Source organism: Anastrepha obliqua, chromosome 4, assembly GCF_027943255.1.
Source record: "Anastrepha obliqua isolate idAnaObli1 chromosome 4, idAnaObli1_1.0, whole genome shotgun sequence".
Classification (NCBI taxonomy): domain Eukaryota; kingdom Metazoa; phylum Arthropoda; class Insecta; order Diptera; family Tephritidae; genus Anastrepha; species Anastrepha obliqua.
Window position 1 is genome coordinate 120,122,501 of NC_072895.1, and position 18,353 is coordinate 120,140,853.

Below are 18,353 nucleotides of genomic sequence, written 5' to 3' on the forward strand. Positions count from 1 at the left end.
GTTTTCATTTTCAATATTTTAACCCCAAAAATATAAAATACAAAATTTCTTGCTTTTTTAAATAAGCCTTCGGGGAGGCGTAAATGAGTTTTATTTTGTTTTATATCGAGCAGAGTAGCATACAATGTTAAATATATCTGTGGTTACTTGGATAAAATATGAATTTCATAGTATTGTATAATTGCCTTAAAACTATTTTTATTTGTATCTCTCCAGTGTGCGAATGAGCAAAGTTTTCAAGTTTGTACCATTTTTGAATAAATTATAAAAAAGAAATCATTTTATATGCAGGCTGTGATTAAATAGTTTGTTGTTTACATCATATTTAGGTTTATATGGATGTGTGTTTTGTTTATCAAATAATTAGCATTTAACGCAACAACCGGGAAACACGCCGGGAAATGTCTTTTTATTGCCACAAGTGACGCGATGCTTGGCGCAACTGAAAAAGTGAGAGAAAAAGTAAAGCAAATATTAAACGAAGAGGAAATAAATGAATGTAAACACAACACAATTGCAGTTTTTTTAGTTTTGTTGAAATGTATTTTCTAATAAATAATTATTAAAATATTTTATTTTAAATTAAATTTGTTTTTATTAAACCCATTTTTAAATATTTAATTTTTTTTTGAAATTCAAAATTTTTAAAATTTAACTGTAGTAAAGGCTGGTTAAATTTCAAGGGCCGATGTTGAGTGTGAACCACACCTAAACGTCAACGACACCGTCAAAACCTAAAGGATGAGATAATTCGACAAATTAACGGTATAGAACCTCAATTATGCCTCAGCGTCATCGAAAATTTGGACCATCGGATGGAGGTGTGCCGCCGAGGCCGCACAGTGCGGCCGATTCCCAAAAAGCTGGCCAAAAGTCGAAAAAAAAGTTTCTAGATAGAGTTTTTTTGTCTTTGGGTTGGCTACAGTAATGCCTTGAGTAGTGAAAACCGTTCATAGCAACGTCCTGTCCCTTAAGTATCCTCTGTATTTTCAGTCGCAACGTGGCCTTCGTGAACAGTGAAAGTTGTACACATTTGAAAGATTTTGTAATGGAGTAAATTGAACAAAACCAAATGGAATCATCTTCGGAAGGTTAGTAAAATACGAGAAATCTTTAGTACATATCAATACCTCGACACAAAATTTTTAGCTGCAGCAATACGTAGATACATTTTTTGCAATTTTTTTTATAAAATTTGAGTTTTCAAACTGTATAATAATACAACGCCGTCATATGCTGCTTTGAAACATATTAAAGGTAACTCAAAAAAGTAATGGTTACTGATTAAAACAAGATTCAGCTGCTACCACTTGCTACCTTGCGACCCCGAAAACATATAAATTTACATGCATCTTGATTATGTTCTTGAATATACGCTATTTCACGTGAGGGGGTGGCCAATAGGGGTGGAAGGGGGTGGATTTTCAAAATTTTAAGATGAAATTCGTAATCAGCGACCCTGAAAACATAAATTAACATGCATCTTGATTATGTTCTAGAATATACGCTATTTCATGTGAGGGGGTGGCCAATAGGGGTGGAAGGGGGTGGATTTTCAAAATTTTAAGATCAAATTCGTAATCAGCGACCCCGACAACCCCCGAGTAAGAAATTTTGAATCAATTACTTAATTTTTTGAGTTTTGGCCAGCTTTTCGGGAATCGGCCGCACTGTGTGCCGGGGCGGCCATTTGGCCTATATTTTATTCCATACGTAATTGAGCCATTCTAATATTATCATACCAAAGAAAAATGACAATAATTTCTTAATATAAATGTATTTTATTCAAAATCAACACCGGCCCTTGAAACTTAAGCACCTTTTATTTTAAAATGTGATAAGTTGAGAATAATACATATATTTATATTGAATTTCGCTTTAAAAAATTAGAAAATAAAAAATTATATAATAAAAATTTTGCATCATTTGGGGTAATAGATTAAATAGGAAATTAAAAGGAAAAAAAATTAAATGAAGAAAAGCACTAACCAAAAAATAAAATTACAAAAAAATCGATTCAGTAAGGAATGATGTGAAATGCAAAAAAAGAAATTTCACTGTTTTTGTTGTTATTGTATTTTTCGAGAAAATAATTTTTTCGAAGCAAAAATAGTAGGGAAATTCGCCCCAGAATTCATTTTTTTAAAAGGATTTTATTCCGCGATTTTTTTCCCATTTTTTTTAATTCATATAGAAATTATGGCATTAATAAACAAAAAAAATGTTTGGTTGTTTGTATTCAGGTCACTGACGCTGATGCTACAATGCCCGCCGATTGAGAAGCCCCGCAGCGACCTACCTGGAAAAATTGTGTTTACGTCCGCCATTTTAAATGATTAAAATAAAAAAAAATCGTATATTATTTTAATGTATAAATAAATTGTATTGAAAAAAATATATTTACTTCTTCATTTTAAATAATTTTAATGAAAATCAGGGAAAATATGGCCGTTTACAGGTATCTGTCCCCTAAACATACGCCACATATATTATATATGGGAAGGAAGGAGTAATTTGAAACACAAAAAAACTGTCTACTGTTATTGTTGTAGTTGCTGTTGTGAGATCAATCATATATGGCGAATGCTGCTGAAGTGACAGCCTTTGGAAATATTTAGATCTGGGTCGTTCCGGTAAAGTAGAATCGACTGTCGTGGGAACGAAAAACGATCCACTAATGACAAGTAATGGATAATAATCGAATGCGAAATATAAAGTTTGAGTTTGAGGCTACTTTTTGAAGAAAATTTTGCTCTGTACTGAAAATTTAGTTTAAGGCTACTTTTTGAGAAAACTTTACTTTTATATTGTATTAAGATGATTATTATTATCTTATTATTTTATTTTATTATTAAAATTAATATAAAAAAGTTATGAATACAGAATTAAAGTAAAAGAACATGAAAAGACGCAAGTTTTTGAAGTTAGTTTGCAAAAAAAACAAAAGAAAAACTTATTATTTAATTATTAATTATAAAATAATATAAAATATAAAATGAAAAAAATACGATTAAAATAAAAAATAAGAAATAAAAAGGTAGTCCGTTTGGGAAACTTTAAATAAAAATAGAAATAAGAAAAAAATCTATTCCATGCGAGAAACTTCATTAAAAATCGAATCTATTGCTTTATTTTCTCAATATTTTCAAAAGTCTTCCAGCATTCGTTTTGTGCTTTTTAAATGTTCGAATTCATCTACTTAGGCATATTGGTTTCTCTTGAAAATATTTAATAAAAAAATAAAAGATAAATATTTAAAAAATTAATTGCCGAACACTGCGGGTGATAGCTCAGTCAAGTTAACAATTATCAGCATGAAATTTTGAAACCATACGTATACGTCAATTGTATTCAAATAAACAAGCTTGTTTGCGTAGATATGGTACTAAACGTAACTTATGCTATTTATGTTCCATTTTTGCACCTTACTGTACATGCCCTCAAATGCAGTTGAGCTATATTTTTGAAAAATGTGGAAAAAAGCTTTCCATTTATCTCTTCCCTTGTATTAAGACAACAAAAACCAAAAAATGCAAAATTATAATCTGATAAATACAATAAAAAAATTAAATTTTTTAAATTTAAGCGAAAAAAATTTTTAATTGATTTTTTAATTTTTTTTTTAATATTTTTCAACTTTTCGCTTACTGTATATAGAAACTAAAAAAAATTATTAAAATATGTATAATATTAAATTTTTTTTTTCTTGACAAAAAGGCAGTTCATTTGAAGGCATGAAAAACGGCAGCAAAGCACATTTTATTTAATAGTTCGCCATCATCTATTAGACAATAGCGAAAACACTGTATCTATTGGGCCTACCATCTAGGACATAATTTTTAATTTCAATAAATATATATTACTTACTATAATTTTGTTCTATGGTATTGAAGTAACCCTCAAATAAGGAACGAACTGCACGTTTTGCATCAATATTAATTAATAAAATTACTTATTGCCACCAAACATATTGCAAATAAAGTTTATGCAATACTAAAAATTTGTTCCTCTATTTTTTAGAACAAAATGTCAAATTTAAGTATTAAGAAAAATACAATACTAAAATATTTTTCCTCTACGGATCTACTTTTAAAAGCAAAATGCGAAAATTTCAAATCTTTTTAAGAAATTTGCAAAACTCAAAGGTTAAGCGCTGTTGAAATTATAGATACTATTTTCCCAAATAGCCCCTTATAGATGAAATCACAAAGAAATTATTAAACTGTCCCTGTTAAACCTGTCGTAACTTTCAAAAGTTTGCAGCGAGAAATTTTCTGAGTTAATATAATTAAATAAATTTGAGACATATTTGGAGACATTTTTCACAAACAATTATTTTGAATTTTTTCTAGTTTCTAAAATTTCAAATTTTCGAACTGAAAAAATTTTTTAGCAAAACTTTAATATTTAATTTCACAAAAATCAGATTTTTGAGTAAATTTAAAAAATTATTTGAGCAAAACTTTAATATTTATTTTCACATAAATCAGATTTTTAAGTAAATTTAAAAAATTACTTGAGCAGTATTTACCACTTCGAATAGAAAAAAATATTTTTGCAAACTTTTAAATTTTCGAGAGTGGATGAGTTGCACGTAAAATTATTCAATAATATAAATTTCGCCAGGATTTCTACTTAATGCACTTATTTTTCTCATCTCAAAATATTCTTCTATGAAGAAAATCAGGCTCTTATTACCTTACATATTTCAAAGTTGTGGTTTTACCACTTAAAAAAAAATATTAAAAATAATAAACTCATTTCACACTCACTCTTCCACTTCGGTTTTGAAATTCTCCGTACAAACTGCGCGCTTCATACACTTGCCATCTGCACCAAAGTCCACATAGTCCTGACCCTGCTTGAGTAATGGCAAATACTTGAGGAAAATCGTTTCACCCGCATTATTGCGATATGAGCAAACTGGTTCGCTGCCTGCAATTTGAAATGGTATTACTGATTTTTGCTTTTCAAAAACTACAATTGAATCACAAATGAAAAGGATGCGCGACTTTAGAAGTAGGTATGCCACCAAAGGATGTGGGGGAGGCATACTTACCGGCGTTAACGCCTATGGCCAGCAGGCCAGCGAGCATCAAAAATGCCAAAACTATCTTCATTTTACTGAATTTCACTGAGTAAAATTTTCAGAAAATTTAAATTTCTTAAAGTTGTCCGTTCACTATTGCACAATTCAAATCACTTTCGCTGCGACACTTACACTGATTCGGAAAATCTAAGTCAAACGCGCATTTATATTCAACGCAGCCATTTTGCTGTCTGCGCCAGTTTCCGAAAAAAGGAAATACATAGTAATAAAAAAAATTTGCAATAAAAAAACTAGCAAGCAGAAAGAAAACAGTTATGCGCAGCGCTCTTAGTGCAAGACTTGAGAATTATACTCGAATTTACGGCACTCGTTATTAGATCAGAACATCCGATTAATTTACTTTGAAGTTAAATTTTGCTGCAGCAGCGCAATAGTTGGAGACGCACACAAAATCTATAGGCACCAGCTATTCACACACGCCCTCACATGCATAAATAGTATGTATATGTAAATATTTATATGGGCACTTATGTTGCTGCATTCAGTATTAACTAGTTGCTTTCTAGCGTTCGTGTGGCTGTGCTGTGATTTCCAGATACTCTCAAGATGAGCTGAGTTGGCATTTTTTCACAGATCTGCTCGTGGGAAATGGCATTTTGAAAAAGTTGGATGCACTGTGAACATGTTTTTCAGGGTCAATTTTAAATTGAATGGATTATGGGGTCTCATGACTTGATAGTTAGAGAAAAATTAAATTAAATTATTTACTTGCTTCGACAAGGGGCGCAAGTAGCAAAGCAAGATTTAACGAAAGCGGCAGAGGGAGAAAATTATGAGTTTTTAGAAACAATTGAAGATTTAATTTTTTCTTAAATATTTTTCCAACAGCAAAGATATTGCCTCAAAATGTGTCGAGATAGTTCTAGGGTATGTAAAGGCAGAGGGTTTCGCCAGCTCCCACTTTGCTTTGCCTTAGGATGGGCTCCTCATTCGTTAGTCTCCACAGCGCGTCGTTGCTGATGGTGTTCGGCCAGAATATTCTACGGATGTAGCCCATGTGAGATGGTCTGTATATTACCATATATAATTTGCGCTTGTACCCTTCTTGGGTTTTTGGGTCGAGCTTCTTCTCCTATTTGTGGCATGCTTACCAATATTATTCCACAAATGGAGGGACCTACAGTTTTAAGCCGACTTCGGAGGGTAGATATTTTTGTTTGAGGAGCTTTTTCATGACAGAAATACACTCGCAGTTTCGCCTTTGCTTGACGAGGGCGCCCGATATTAGAAAAAACTTTTTCTTCATTTTGGTGTTTCACGGAGATTCCGAGTGGTAGTCACGCACGAACCCATCCGGCTACGGTGGCCGCCAGCTCACATGCCATTATTATTAAAGATATTCCCATTGCTTAGAATTCTAAGATAAGAAAGGCCAGAAAGCTTTGAGTTAATCGGTAAAACTTTCAGTTGAGTTCTCTCAAAATTCCTCGTTCGTACTCTGTTTTGATTTTTAGTTCGAATTTTCGTATCGTGAGAAAGTCATATTATGACTCTGCCTACTCACCTTAACAGTATATTTTCGACGAATGGCGTCAAATATTTCCCGTAAGTAATTAGCTGATTCACTGGTCGGGTAGAGTAATCCTCTGATAGCACTTTTCTATCTCTTTTGCAGCAGTATTTTTATCATTCTTATAGAGCCTGCTTCTTTATTTCCTCTAGAAGTAGATTAAATTCAATGCGCCTTGCGATACAGAGCCAAAGAGATGCTCATAGAATGAGTATCTGTGATTGTGGAGCATTTCGAAGTGAACTCTTCAAAAGGTCCAAGGCTCTACTAAGTTCCAAACATAAATCCGGGCTTACACATTACAGCACATTTACTCTGTGTCCGAACAAGCGGATTATGCCACTGGGAAGGCGAAAATTAGTTATATTTTCTGGAAAAATGTGTCTAATCCGGCAATGCGCAGGTTCACTATTTTAATAAATATTACACTTTTACTCCGGGTGTAAGTTTTTTGGGTTGCATACTTCGTTCTGCTTCTTTGGTCCTCAAAATCAGCTTTAGACAACAGTAGAATGATCTGCAGTTCTAAAAAGCAGCCTTTGGGGAACTTCCAAATAGCTTGATTCCTTTGGTAAGATGAGAACTTTTAGCTTAAAACCATATTCTTAGCACAAGGGAGTCATATACAAACCCGGTTGTCTTCAGTACTGATATCTGACTGCTAGACGATGTCATTAGTTACTAACCCCACGTTGGGCTGTGACTCTTCTCTGTGGCGTAAACAGCTTTCAGGGAAGCTGCGGTCATGTTTCTTCAACTTGCAGTAGAACGATAACGATGCTTAAAGTCGACATGCAATGAGTTCAGCAATCTTCACGCACTTTGTCTTCCTCATTCATTTTACTTTATTAAAATTATTCACTACTGTTTCCAGCAGCACTCACAAATGTTCAAGCTTCATCAATAGCGTCCAAATGATGCTTTTGAGCCTCCATGCTTGCTTATATAGGGTTCAGTATATATATTTGAAGGACTTCTCTGGTTAACCTTCGAGCTAGTTTTCTTCAAACGTACTATTAATAAATCTGATTATGTCATGTGAACTTGAGTTTACAACATCTCTAAATAGATTTTTAATCAATCGAAAAATTTTTCTAATAGCGGTAGCCCCTCGGCAGGCAATGGCAAACCTCCGAGTGTATTTCTGCCATGAAAAAGCTCCTCATAAAAATATCTGCCCTTCGGAGTCGGCTTGAAACTGTAGGTCACTCCATTTGTGGAACAACATCAAGACGCACGCCACAAATAGGAGGAGGAGCTCGGCCAAACACCCAAAAAGAGTGTACGCGCCAATTATATATATAACACAGGTCTGCAAAAAACTGGGTTCGGAATGTTCTATAAAAGTGTAGTGTCATTTGCGAAGTAATTTTTTGCGTAGAATCCGAATCCGGGGTTTAAATTGCTCTATCACACTGAGATATCGCATTTTGAAGCTTTTTTTATTTTTTTTGTGCGACTATGTAATCGACCGTATCACGTCTCATGTTATCTCAATGGATTTTCGAATATCGAAAAATTCACAAACATGGATACTTCAAAATGCGATATCTCAGTGAAAAATAAAGATATTTAAGCAAACTCAACGGCATTTAAAAGAGCAAGACTTATACTTTAAAAGACTATGCTTATTTTTTTATGAAGAGCAAAATTTGCGTAGCTACATAACCTCAAAAATGGGCAAAAACAGCGTTTTTGCACTTTTAGGTTAGGATATCTCAAAATCCTGACGTGATAGAGCAATTTACACCCCGGATTCGGATTCTATGCAAAAAATTACTTCGAAAATGACCCTACACTTTCCTAGAACAAAACGTGGTTGACCTGTGTAATCAATCGATATTCATCATCAAATTAACTTTTGCTAAAACTCAGCAACCAGCATTCCAAAGAGCCTACAAATTTATCTTGGTACTCATCTTTTCTCCTTTTATATTATTGCAGACGAATTTATCGATCGCGAGACGGGTCTTGCAAATCCTGCGCTTGTCTACGATGAGCTAGACTATCCCCATCTTTATTCCCAATTCGACGGTGGTGGCTCAATGATGATGACCAGCCATATGGATAGCCAACAAATGCCCGCCTTTGCAGCCAACGCCACCGATAGCATCGATGGTGAGAGCAGAAGCTACAATGCCGACGATTTAGATCAAGAAGATGGCGAAGAGAAGGGCACACGATGCGTGCCAGAGTTCCAATTCTCACTGGTCGAATCGGAATACGACGAAACGCTGGCGTTTCCCGATTCCGTGACGATATTGTCGAATGTCGGGGAAAAGCCAGTTCTAGTGCAACGAAAGGATACAGACGACGACGATGATGAGGAGGAGGGCGCCGGCGCGTTGTCAGGACAGCCGGCGGAAATACCGTACACTTCAATATACGGGCCAAGTATGAAATTTAACTCTTTTCAACGGAAAGTGTTTATACCCGGCACGGAGATACAGGTGCGGATAATTGACAATGAACGAAGTGTGACGACACACTTATTGAATCCAAACTTGTAAGTCCGTTATGATTTTGTGGTTGTTCGAATTTTTCAACTTTCTCGCCTTCTTCTTCTGTTTCTATTATTTCTAATTAGATATACCATCGAACTGACGCATGGCCCCTTCACGTGGACCATTAAACGCCGTTACAAACATTTCAATTCGCTGCATCAGCAACTTAGTTTCTTCCGCACCTCACTAAACATTCCCTTTCCGATGCGTAGTCATAAGGAGAAACGCGCAACAATTAAAAAGGCAGCCATACAAATGGCGGACGAGGCGCGCCTCAAGTCAATGCAGCAGACACAGACGCAGACAACGGTTCTTGAGACCAGCCACAAAGTGCAATATACTGGCAACGGCAATGCGTGCAGTGCGATGGCGATGGCGAGTACCAGCAGTAGTCCTTTGGGAGCGCTGGGAATTATGGGGAAAAGGAAGAAGAAAAAACGAAAGCTACCACGTTTTCCGAATCGGCCCGAGTCGCTTATTGCATTCGAATCACTGCCTATGCGAATAAAGCAACTGGAGGACTATCTGTACAATTTGCTGAACATCAGTTTGTATAGAAATCATCACGAAACGGTGAGTGGAAAGAAATTTTAGTCACCAGCCTTCATTTCTAAACATTGTTTTGCACTCCTTCAGCTGAACTTCGTTGAAGTCTCAAATGTTTCGTTTATCTCTGACCTCGGCATCAAAGGCAAGGAGGGTGCCATACTCAAGCGTACAGGCTCAACACGTCCTGGCCAGGCGGGCTGCAATTTCTTTGGTTGTTTTCAGCAGAAGTGTTGCGTGCGCTGCAGTTTTTTCTGCTCGGATGTGCTTTACGGCAAGTGGCGCAATCGCTGGTTCTTCGTCAAGGAGACTTTCTTCGGCTACATACGTCCCACCGATGGCGTGATTAGGTAAAACTCTATTAGCGCACACAGACACGAGGAACGCGCCAATTTCAATTTATTTTCGGTTGTTTCTTTCCCCACAGATCTGTGATACTATTCGATCAGGGCTTCGACGTGTCCACTGGCATCTATCAGACGGGCATGCGTAAAGGTCTGCAGGTGCTCACCAACAGCCGTCACATAATACTCAAGTGTTGGACGCGGCGAAAGTGCAAGGAGTGGATGCAATATCTCAAACAGACAGCTAACAGCTATGCCCGCGACTTTACCTACCCCAATCCGCATATGTCGTATGCTCCGGTGCGCTCGGGTATACAAGCGAGTTGGCACGTGGATGGGTCCGCATACATGGGCGCGATAGCGGATGCGCTCGAAGAGGCGAAAGAAGAAATTTTCATAGCCGATTGGTGGTTGAGCCCCGAGATTTATATGAAGCGGCCAGCGATCGATGGCGATTATTGGCGCTTGGATAAGATACTGCACCGGAGAGCGGTAAGTGAAACACACGTAAAAATATAATGCCACACATTTGCTTAACATCTTTCGCCACTCTCTATCTACACCCGCAGTCGCAGGGTATTAAGGTATTCGTGCTGCTTTACAAAGAGGTCGAAATGGCTTTGGGCATTAATAGTTACTATAGCAAGCAGAGGCTTTCACACGAGAATATCAAGGTAAGCATCTAAATATAATTTGAGAGAGTATGTGACTCAGAGCTCCATTTTTGCTGTTCACTTAGGTTTTGCGACATCCTGACCATGCGCGTGCTGGCGTGTTTTTCTGGGCGCATCACGAAAAAATGGTGGTGATCGATCAGACCTACGCTTTCATCGGTGGTCTGGATCTCTGCTACGGACGTTGGGATGATTATCGCCACCGGCTCAGCGATCTTGGCAGCGTATCAACCGCTTCGGCATCAGGCAGCACGCGTCGACTTGGTGGCTATTTCACAAAAGACGACGCTGACTCTGCCTTTGGCTCTCAAAAATCCTCACGCAAGGAAAATGCCAACGTGAGTACGGACTTGCAGAAAAGAGAACAGTTAAGCGCAAGCTTTGCGGCGCCCGAATTTGAGGAGGTGGAACTGCGTACACTCTCGCCTGGCGAAAAACTCGTAATACCTGAACTGCTTTCACCCACCGCTGGCGAACCAGTCGCCATTGAGGGCTTGAAATTGAACACACCCGAGATGGAGCGCAAGAATGTATTGGAAAAAATCACAACAAATGCTATGCGCAAGGGTAAAGATCTTGTGAATAGACTAACAATGACAGAACAGGATCGCGCAGCAACGAGTGATAAATCGCCAGATGTGCTCAAGGATCCTAAGCAGCTGGTATTCACCATTGACGAAATGGAGCAAGGGCGTCTGGGCGGACTGGAAGATCCGACGCCTTTCCAAACGCAGATTCTCAACGATTACTACGGCCAAGCGAAGTACTGGTTCGGCAAGGACTATTCGAATTTCATACTCAAAGATTGGATGAATTTGGATGCGCCGCTGGTCGACATTATAGATCGTTCAACAACACCACGTATGCCTTGGCATGACGTGGGCATTTGCATGATTGGTCCGTCGGCGCGTGATGTGGCACGCCATTTCATACAACGCTGGAATGCTGTGAAGTTGGAAAAGATGCGCGACAACGCGAACTTCCCCTACCTAATGCCAAAGAGTTATCACAACATCAGACTGAATCCGAATATTGTCTTGAAACGGCAGAATCGCGTAACTTGCCAATTGCTGCGCAGCGCTTCCTCTTGGAGTTGCGGCTTCATCGAACAAGATTTGGTGGAGCAAAGCATACATGATGCCTACATACAGACCATAACGAAGGCGCAGCACTACATCTACATCGAGAATCAGTTCTTCATCACGATGCAGTTGGGCGCTACGGGCGCCTATGGAAATGTGCGCAATCAAATAGGCGAGACGTTGTTCAAGCGCATTGTGCGAGCACACAAGTGAGTATGAGTTGCTCCAGTTTTGACGCGAAATTTTATGCCAAGTATTTCTGCAACGATTTCAGGGAGCGGAAAACTTTTCGTGTTTTTGTGATCATACCTCTACTGCCCGGTTTCGAGGGTGACGTTGGCGGCAGCACCGGCAATGCGGTACGCGCAATCACGCACTGGAATTATGCATCGATTTCAAGGTATGTAAATGTACTCCTTCAGTGTTAGCAGTGCTTTATAAGCGAAATTCTCCACTTTCTAAATTTTCTTGCCACAGAGGACGCTCTGCGATACTCACACGCCTCAAGGAGGTCGGCATAAGCGATCCCGGCGAATACATCTCGTTCCATAGCCTGCGCACAAATTCACAATTGAATAATATTCCCATTACCGAACTCATTTATGTGCACTCAAAGCTGCTCATCGCCGATGATCGTGTGGTAATTTGTGGCTCGGCGAATATCAATGACCGCTCGATGATCGGCAAACGTGATTCGGAAATTGCTGCCATCATTAGCGACGAAGAGTTTGAGGATGGGCGCATGAATGGCAAAAAGTATCCGAGTGGCGTGTTCGCCGGCAGGCTGCGCAAATTTCTATTCAAGGAGCATTTGGGCTTGCTCGATCCCGATGCCGATCGCATGCCAATCGATGTAACCGATCCGGTGATCGATCAGTTCTGGAATGGCATGTGGCGGCGCACATCGACGCGCAACACCGAGATTTACGAAGAGGTATTCAAGTGTATACCCAGCGATAAGGTGAAATCGTACGCGGATTTGCGAAAATATCAGGAAGAGCCGCCATTGTGCAGATCGGACCCGGAGGTGGCGGCGAAGCGGGTGGCAAATATTCAGGTAAGATATGGGATTGCAATTGAGAGACAATTTGGTGGAAATATGTGAATTAAATAGTATAAAATATGAATTAAATACGTTTTATTGCTTCAGGGATTCCTAGTCAATCTGCCATTGGACTTCCTCAACAAAGAAGTGCTAACACCGCCTGGCACCAGTAAGGAGGGTCTCATCCCTACCGCCGTGTGGACGTAGTCTGAGATATGCATTTTTACTGCTATAAATATTTATATGAATTTGCTATAATGTATTTATTATTATTATTTGTTTTTGTAAAAACCGTGTAATATGGAAAAAGTTGAAGTGCTTTATTAGCTTGTAAGGTTAGTGTGAGCTTTTGTTGGTGTTATTACGTAAAGTTTGTATATTAAATTTAGGGCTATCATAGATATTTACTTTTACTTTAACTAGGCTGTAAAAATATCAACTAAAAATATATTTGTGACAGTATTTTAGCTTTCGATAATATTTTACAAGTGTCGATTCCATTGTATTTTACTTGTCGTAGATTTTAATAAATGACTTTGATTAGATAATTAAAAACAAACAACTTTTTTAGCCGTTTCTTACCAAAAAAAAAAAACATTTAGTAAGGATTTTCAGAAACATTTACTGTTACTTTCAGCTCAAACTTTCTCCCATAATGTTATCGGGAAAGTGGTTTGACAAATTTTCTATAGAATTAGGCTGGGCAATATGAAATCCATTATTTTTGCGCAGGAGTTAGGGGTAGTCAGAGGTCCGAAAAAATGATGGTTTTCAGTAATTATTTTTTTGCTGGTCCGTTGCTTTATTTTACGAAAATAAAAACATAGCAGTAATACATCATATTTCGACTTGACGACCTCAAAAAACCAAAAAATAATTAATAATTGTAAAAGTTATGGCTGTTTGTGTGGCGCCCGTTTCTCCAGAAGTCCCTTGCGGCAATCATCACAAGACCTTGGAGATTCATCTAAAATCAGTCGGAAAAGATAAACTAAATTTATTAATACAATAGATAATCTAAAATTAACGATATGGCGACCTCAGGAAATTTTTTTCAGATTTTCGAGAAAAAAACCGGCAATTAATTGTTAAAAAAAATCGAAATTAAAAAAAAAACCTTCCATCAGGCGCGATTTTTTTATATTTTTATTTATTTAAGAAAAATGCATTTAAAGGTTTAATATCGAGCTCTGGTGCGCCCGAGAGCTGTTTGTTAATTTTTGAATAAGTCGAAAATTATTTTTCGGATTCACTTCAAATTTCTCGCACAATATTTTTAGGATATTATACTTAAAAAAAATGCAAAAGAAAGTGCGTGTAGCGTAGTGCACATAACAGAGAGTGTCAAGGTAGACAAATAATGAGAGAGAAACCCGAGAGAGAATGAGAGAGAGAGAGAGAGAGAAAGAAATTCTAAATAAATTCACAACATTTGCAGAAAATACAAATAGACAAAATTTAGAAAAAACGGAGAAGGGTCGGCCGGTGTAGGTAAACGCCGGACGCAAACCGTGGCAACAGCGGGCACTACTCCTAGTGTTTATCACCCGCACAAACGCAGCGATTCCAGGACCGCAGCAACGGCACAAATTACCGCAAGGCAATACCAATAAATCCGACGCCGGAATGGATAGCACTTTATAGTACGCACAGGCACTAGCCAGGAAACGGAAATAAGCGGCAAAAAGTAGGCACCAAAAATATATTTCCCACAAGTTTGCATCAACAAACAAGCGCCAAAAAGTAGGCAGTGTTATTTCTCACTAGAAATTACCAGCCACAAGGAAAAACTCAAGAAAAATAGCTTGAAGTGTATTTAAGATATATATAAAGTATAGCTCTCTCTCTCTTTTTCCTCTACGTTATATCTTTTTTCTCTCTCGCGGAAGGAAAATGCCCAAAACGTTGTATGGCTCGCTCGTCTATCGACGCGTAAGAAGTTTCACTTCAAAAATCAAATTTTTTGAAAATTCTGACTGCCCCTAACCCCTTAAAACGTTTTTATTGTCGATCGTTGGCTTCTGGGCTGTGCTACGACCACTGACATCCCGGCAAACTTCAGTTATTTCTGTGATTTTATCGACATTTTCAAAATTATCGACATTTTCTTTAACACCAAAATTGCACTTCATTAGCTGCTACAGTCTCGACACAGCTTCAGCGGCCTGACTTGTGAACACCCTATAACTCACAACTGAATGGAATAAATAAAAAAAAGCAAAATAATTTTTTTAGTGTGAAATGTCACTTTGAAAACGAGCATAAACTCTAAATTGTCTGATCGATACTTTGCGAGATATGGATCACTGCAGTCATTTACCGCGAAAATGATAGATTTCGTTTATAGGTTTATTTTTATAGGAATCTCTTCTAGAAACCCCCATCAGCCGTTTGAAGGCCGCATAAAACCTTAGGTTCTTCCATTTGTGGTCAAGATCACCGACAAGACGCATACTTATAAAATCATGGACTTTGTCTAGTACAACCGGGCATATGAACACTTTGTCCATTGACCAGAAGGTTAGCCAAAGCAAAAATGTATCTGATGAAATAAAAAAAAAATACTTTGAAATTTAACAAAATCTGATAATCCCAACAACGTTAATTTCATAACTTTGACGACGAGAGAAAGCAAAAAGGACGTTCAGAATTTCTTACTTCAGCAATTATTTTATAAGAAAAAATGTCTAGCAACATCAGAGGAAAGCAGGATAATGAGCTATAACTTTTTTTAATGTTGTAGCGAACCATCAGCAGTTAAAGGATATTACAGTTAAATTCTAATTAACACTAGTAAAAATACTAATACGCCCCTCGAAATTATTATAAAGGCACTACTGCATAAAAAAATGTCGTGCATTCGTTATACGGAAAAATGTCAAACAACTTCGGGGAAAGAAATTGGCAAAAATCAACAAACATTTTAGGGGCTTCAAACTTGCACTTTCTTATACTAAAATTTAATGCGCTGAAAAACTGCATACCCAAATTTTTTAGTCAAGTAAACATTTTGCAGTTTTTATGAGTTTTTTTAGAATATTTATAAATCTGTATAAAGCTGCAAGCTTGGATTATTATAGTCCTTGTCATAGAATGAACTATATTTTAATAAAAAATAATTGGAACTAAAAAAGTAATAAGCAAATTTTCCTATTGCTATTCTCACCTCGCCATGGTCGGGTAACGGAACGACAATTCCGTTGTCAACGATTGGGGTATCGGGATCTTCACATTCTCTGTGACATGCGCAGCTGTCACTGTTGACAGTTATGATTTCGAGGTTGTAAAGAACTTCGTATACTTAGGAACCAGCATTAACACCGATAATAGTGTCAGCCTTGAACTCCAACGTTACAATCTCTCTTGCCAACAAGTGCTACTTTGGACTAAGTAGGCAAATGAGTAGTAACGTCCTCTCTCGACGTCACTTTAACTAACACTCTACAAGACTCTCATCATGCCCGTGCTAACGTATGGCGCAAAAGCGTGGACGATGACAATATCCGATGAAGCGACGCTTGGAGTGTTTGAGAGAAAGATTCTGCGCAAGATTTTTGGACCATTGCACGTTGGCAACGGCGAATATCGTAGGCGATGGAACGATGAGCTGTATGCGCTTTACGACGACATAGACATAGCGCAGCGAATAAAGATCCAGCGGCTACGTTGGCTGGGTCATGTCATCCGAATGAATACAAACGCTTCGGCTCTGAAAGTATTTGATGCGGTACCAGCTGGTGGTAGTAGAGGAAGAGGAAGGCCTCCTCTGCGTTGGAAAGAACCGGTGGACAAGGACTTGGCTTCACTTAGTGTGCCCAAATGGCGCCGGTTAGCACGAGAAAGAACCGACTGGCGCGCTTTGTTAAGCTCGGCCGAAATCGCGTAAGCGGTTATCGCGCCAATTAAGAAGTAGAAGAAGAAATTTTCCTACTTTCATTATAAACCCCCATTATAAGCACTAAACGACACTAAAAGACGGGTAGAGTGTGAATATCGTTCAATGCCCGCGAAAAATCCTTAAAGCTGGTTCGATCTTTGAAGGTTTTAAAAAATTCATAAAGTGTTCGAATTAAGTCTCCTATCTTTCAAGTTCCCCTAACTAGACTTCCTTGCTTAAAGACGCTAATCGAAGTAAGTTCTTCTCAGATTTCCTTGAAATTTTGGCATAACATTCAAAAGGGATTATGCTTTCAAAGGGAGTAAATCCAAAAAATCTAAAATTCACTTTAAGTCTCCTGTCTCTCAAGTGCAGCCAACTAGACCCGACTTTCAGTAAATAAATATGTTAGCAAATATTTAGGTTTAATATTGAATTTAATTTTAAAACATTTCTTTTATTTATGCAATTTCCGCCCGTTTTTATACAACAATTCTAAATTATAAAGCTTTTGCACACCACTTTGTATTTATTTTTTTAATTAAGTTCCTCATCAGCGACAAAATAAAAATTTAATGAGAGGTAAAATTATGTGGTTAAAAAAGCTAACAGACAGATGGCGCGCCACACGCATAGGAAATAAGAAACGCATCTCAGTATTACCAGCTGCATTTTGAAGTTGTTGCTGTTGGGTTACCATAAAAGCTAAAGACGTTGAGCTAAGTAAATGAAAATACACAAGAGTTTTAAGAGAACACATTTTAGTGCTCTCATCAAAGCAAATATCTCGGCGAGTAAGTAAAAGCAAAATGTAAACAAAAAGTAAAGCAACTGCAAATACAAATACAAACCAAAGCCAGGCATGCAATCAAGTATCAATGGAGAGCAAAAAGAACAAATTCAACAACAGAGCTTGGCACCGTAAACAGGTAGAACTGAAATATACTCGCATGTAGAATGCAAAACACAGACCCACACTTACGCTTGAGCACTCGTGCACATTCGCAACACTCCAAGAAGGGGGGAAAGGGGTGTTCATATATAGCGCCAATCGTCATTGACTGCAACGAATACACTATTGGCGAAGTGGCGACGTTTTGGCGTCGGCAGCAGAGAATGCAGCAACATCGTAGCGATGCAAAAGCGCGGCTGGCTGGGTCAGTGCGTCGTCTCGTTTCGTGTGGATAAGAGTCGAAGTGAATTGAATTGGCGAACATCGAGCAGAGTGTTGTTAGTGTCGTGCGAGTTTGTTTGGGAAAAATGCTATTGAACGGATAAATACATGCATAGAATAAAAAATTATGCATGAGCAAGAATTAAAATGAATTAATGGTGTAATAGTTGACTGGAAAAGTGGTTTTCAAAGAGTAGCAGATGTGTGGAAAAAGTGGAGTTGAAGAAATGCAAAGAATGTGAAGAATTTTAGAGTGCGTGGAAAGAAAATAAAGTGACACGAAGTGTGCAAGTGCATTGACAAACAATGGGCGGTGAGACAACGCATATGCAGTTGTGAGTGGAGTGCAACGGAAAAGGTAATGAAAAGTTAAACTTTTGTTTGCTAAGTAATAAATAGTTTATGTCAGAATTTTATGAATACAGTCGTGTATTAGAAAGGTAGTAGCTGATTCGGACGTTGTGTGTATTTTAAATGAAAGCATTGT

General features: G+C 37.8%; 2 protein-coding genes across 10 annotated transcripts in view; one reads left to right on the forward strand and one right to left on the reverse strand.

Annotated features, from left to right (window-relative positions):
- The window catches only part of LOC129245255 (phospholipase D1), a 61,073-nt gene extending 47,753 nt beyond the window's left edge, over positions 1-13,320 (forward strand). For all 9 annotated transcript variants that reach the window (XM_054883311.1, XM_054883307.1, XM_054883317.1 and 6 more), the window contains 9 exons: positions 8,565-9,126; positions 9,208-9,697; positions 9,761-10,020; positions 10,098-10,506; positions 10,584-10,688; positions 10,754-11,979; positions 12,045-12,170; positions 12,248-12,827; positions 12,921-13,320. In XM_054883311.1, coding sequence (XP_054739286.1) covers positions 8,565-9,126; positions 9,208-9,697; positions 9,761-10,020; positions 10,098-10,506; positions 10,584-10,688; positions 10,754-11,979; positions 12,045-12,170; positions 12,248-12,827; positions 12,921-13,022 — 3,860 coding nt within the window. In that variant the 3' untranslated portion in view covers positions 13,023-13,320. The remainder of the gene's footprint in view (positions 1-8,564; positions 9,127-9,207; positions 9,698-9,760; positions 10,021-10,097; positions 10,507-10,583; positions 10,689-10,753; positions 11,980-12,044; positions 12,171-12,247; positions 12,828-12,920) is intronic.
- Positions 46-5,225, reverse strand: LOC129245256 (uncharacterized). The gene is made up of 3 exons (XM_054883319.1): positions 5,060-5,225; positions 4,773-4,935; positions 46-442 (listed from the first exon to the last, which is right to left on the reverse strand). Exons 1-3 carry the CDS (start codon positions 5,118-5,120, stop codon positions 364-366), a joined length of 303 nt encoding a protein of 100 aa, XP_054739294.1. The 5' UTR covers positions 5,121-5,225; the 3' UTR covers positions 46-363.
- Positions 13,321-18,353: the final 5,033 nt, after the last annotated feature.

Coding starts and splice junctions, on each gene's coding strand:
- LOC129245256 (XM_054883319.1), bottom strand. CDS start 5,120: ATGAAGATAGTTTTGGCATTTTTGATGCTCGCTGGCCTGCTGGCCATA. Junction 4,936..5,059: donor GGCCATAGGCGTTAACGCCG/GTAAGTATGCCT, acceptor TTCAAATTGCAG/GCAGCGAACCAGTTTGCTCA. Junction 443..4,772: donor TTCAAAACCGAAGTGGAAGA/GTGAGTGTGAAA, acceptor TCACTTTTTCAG/TTGCGCCAAGCATCGCGTCA.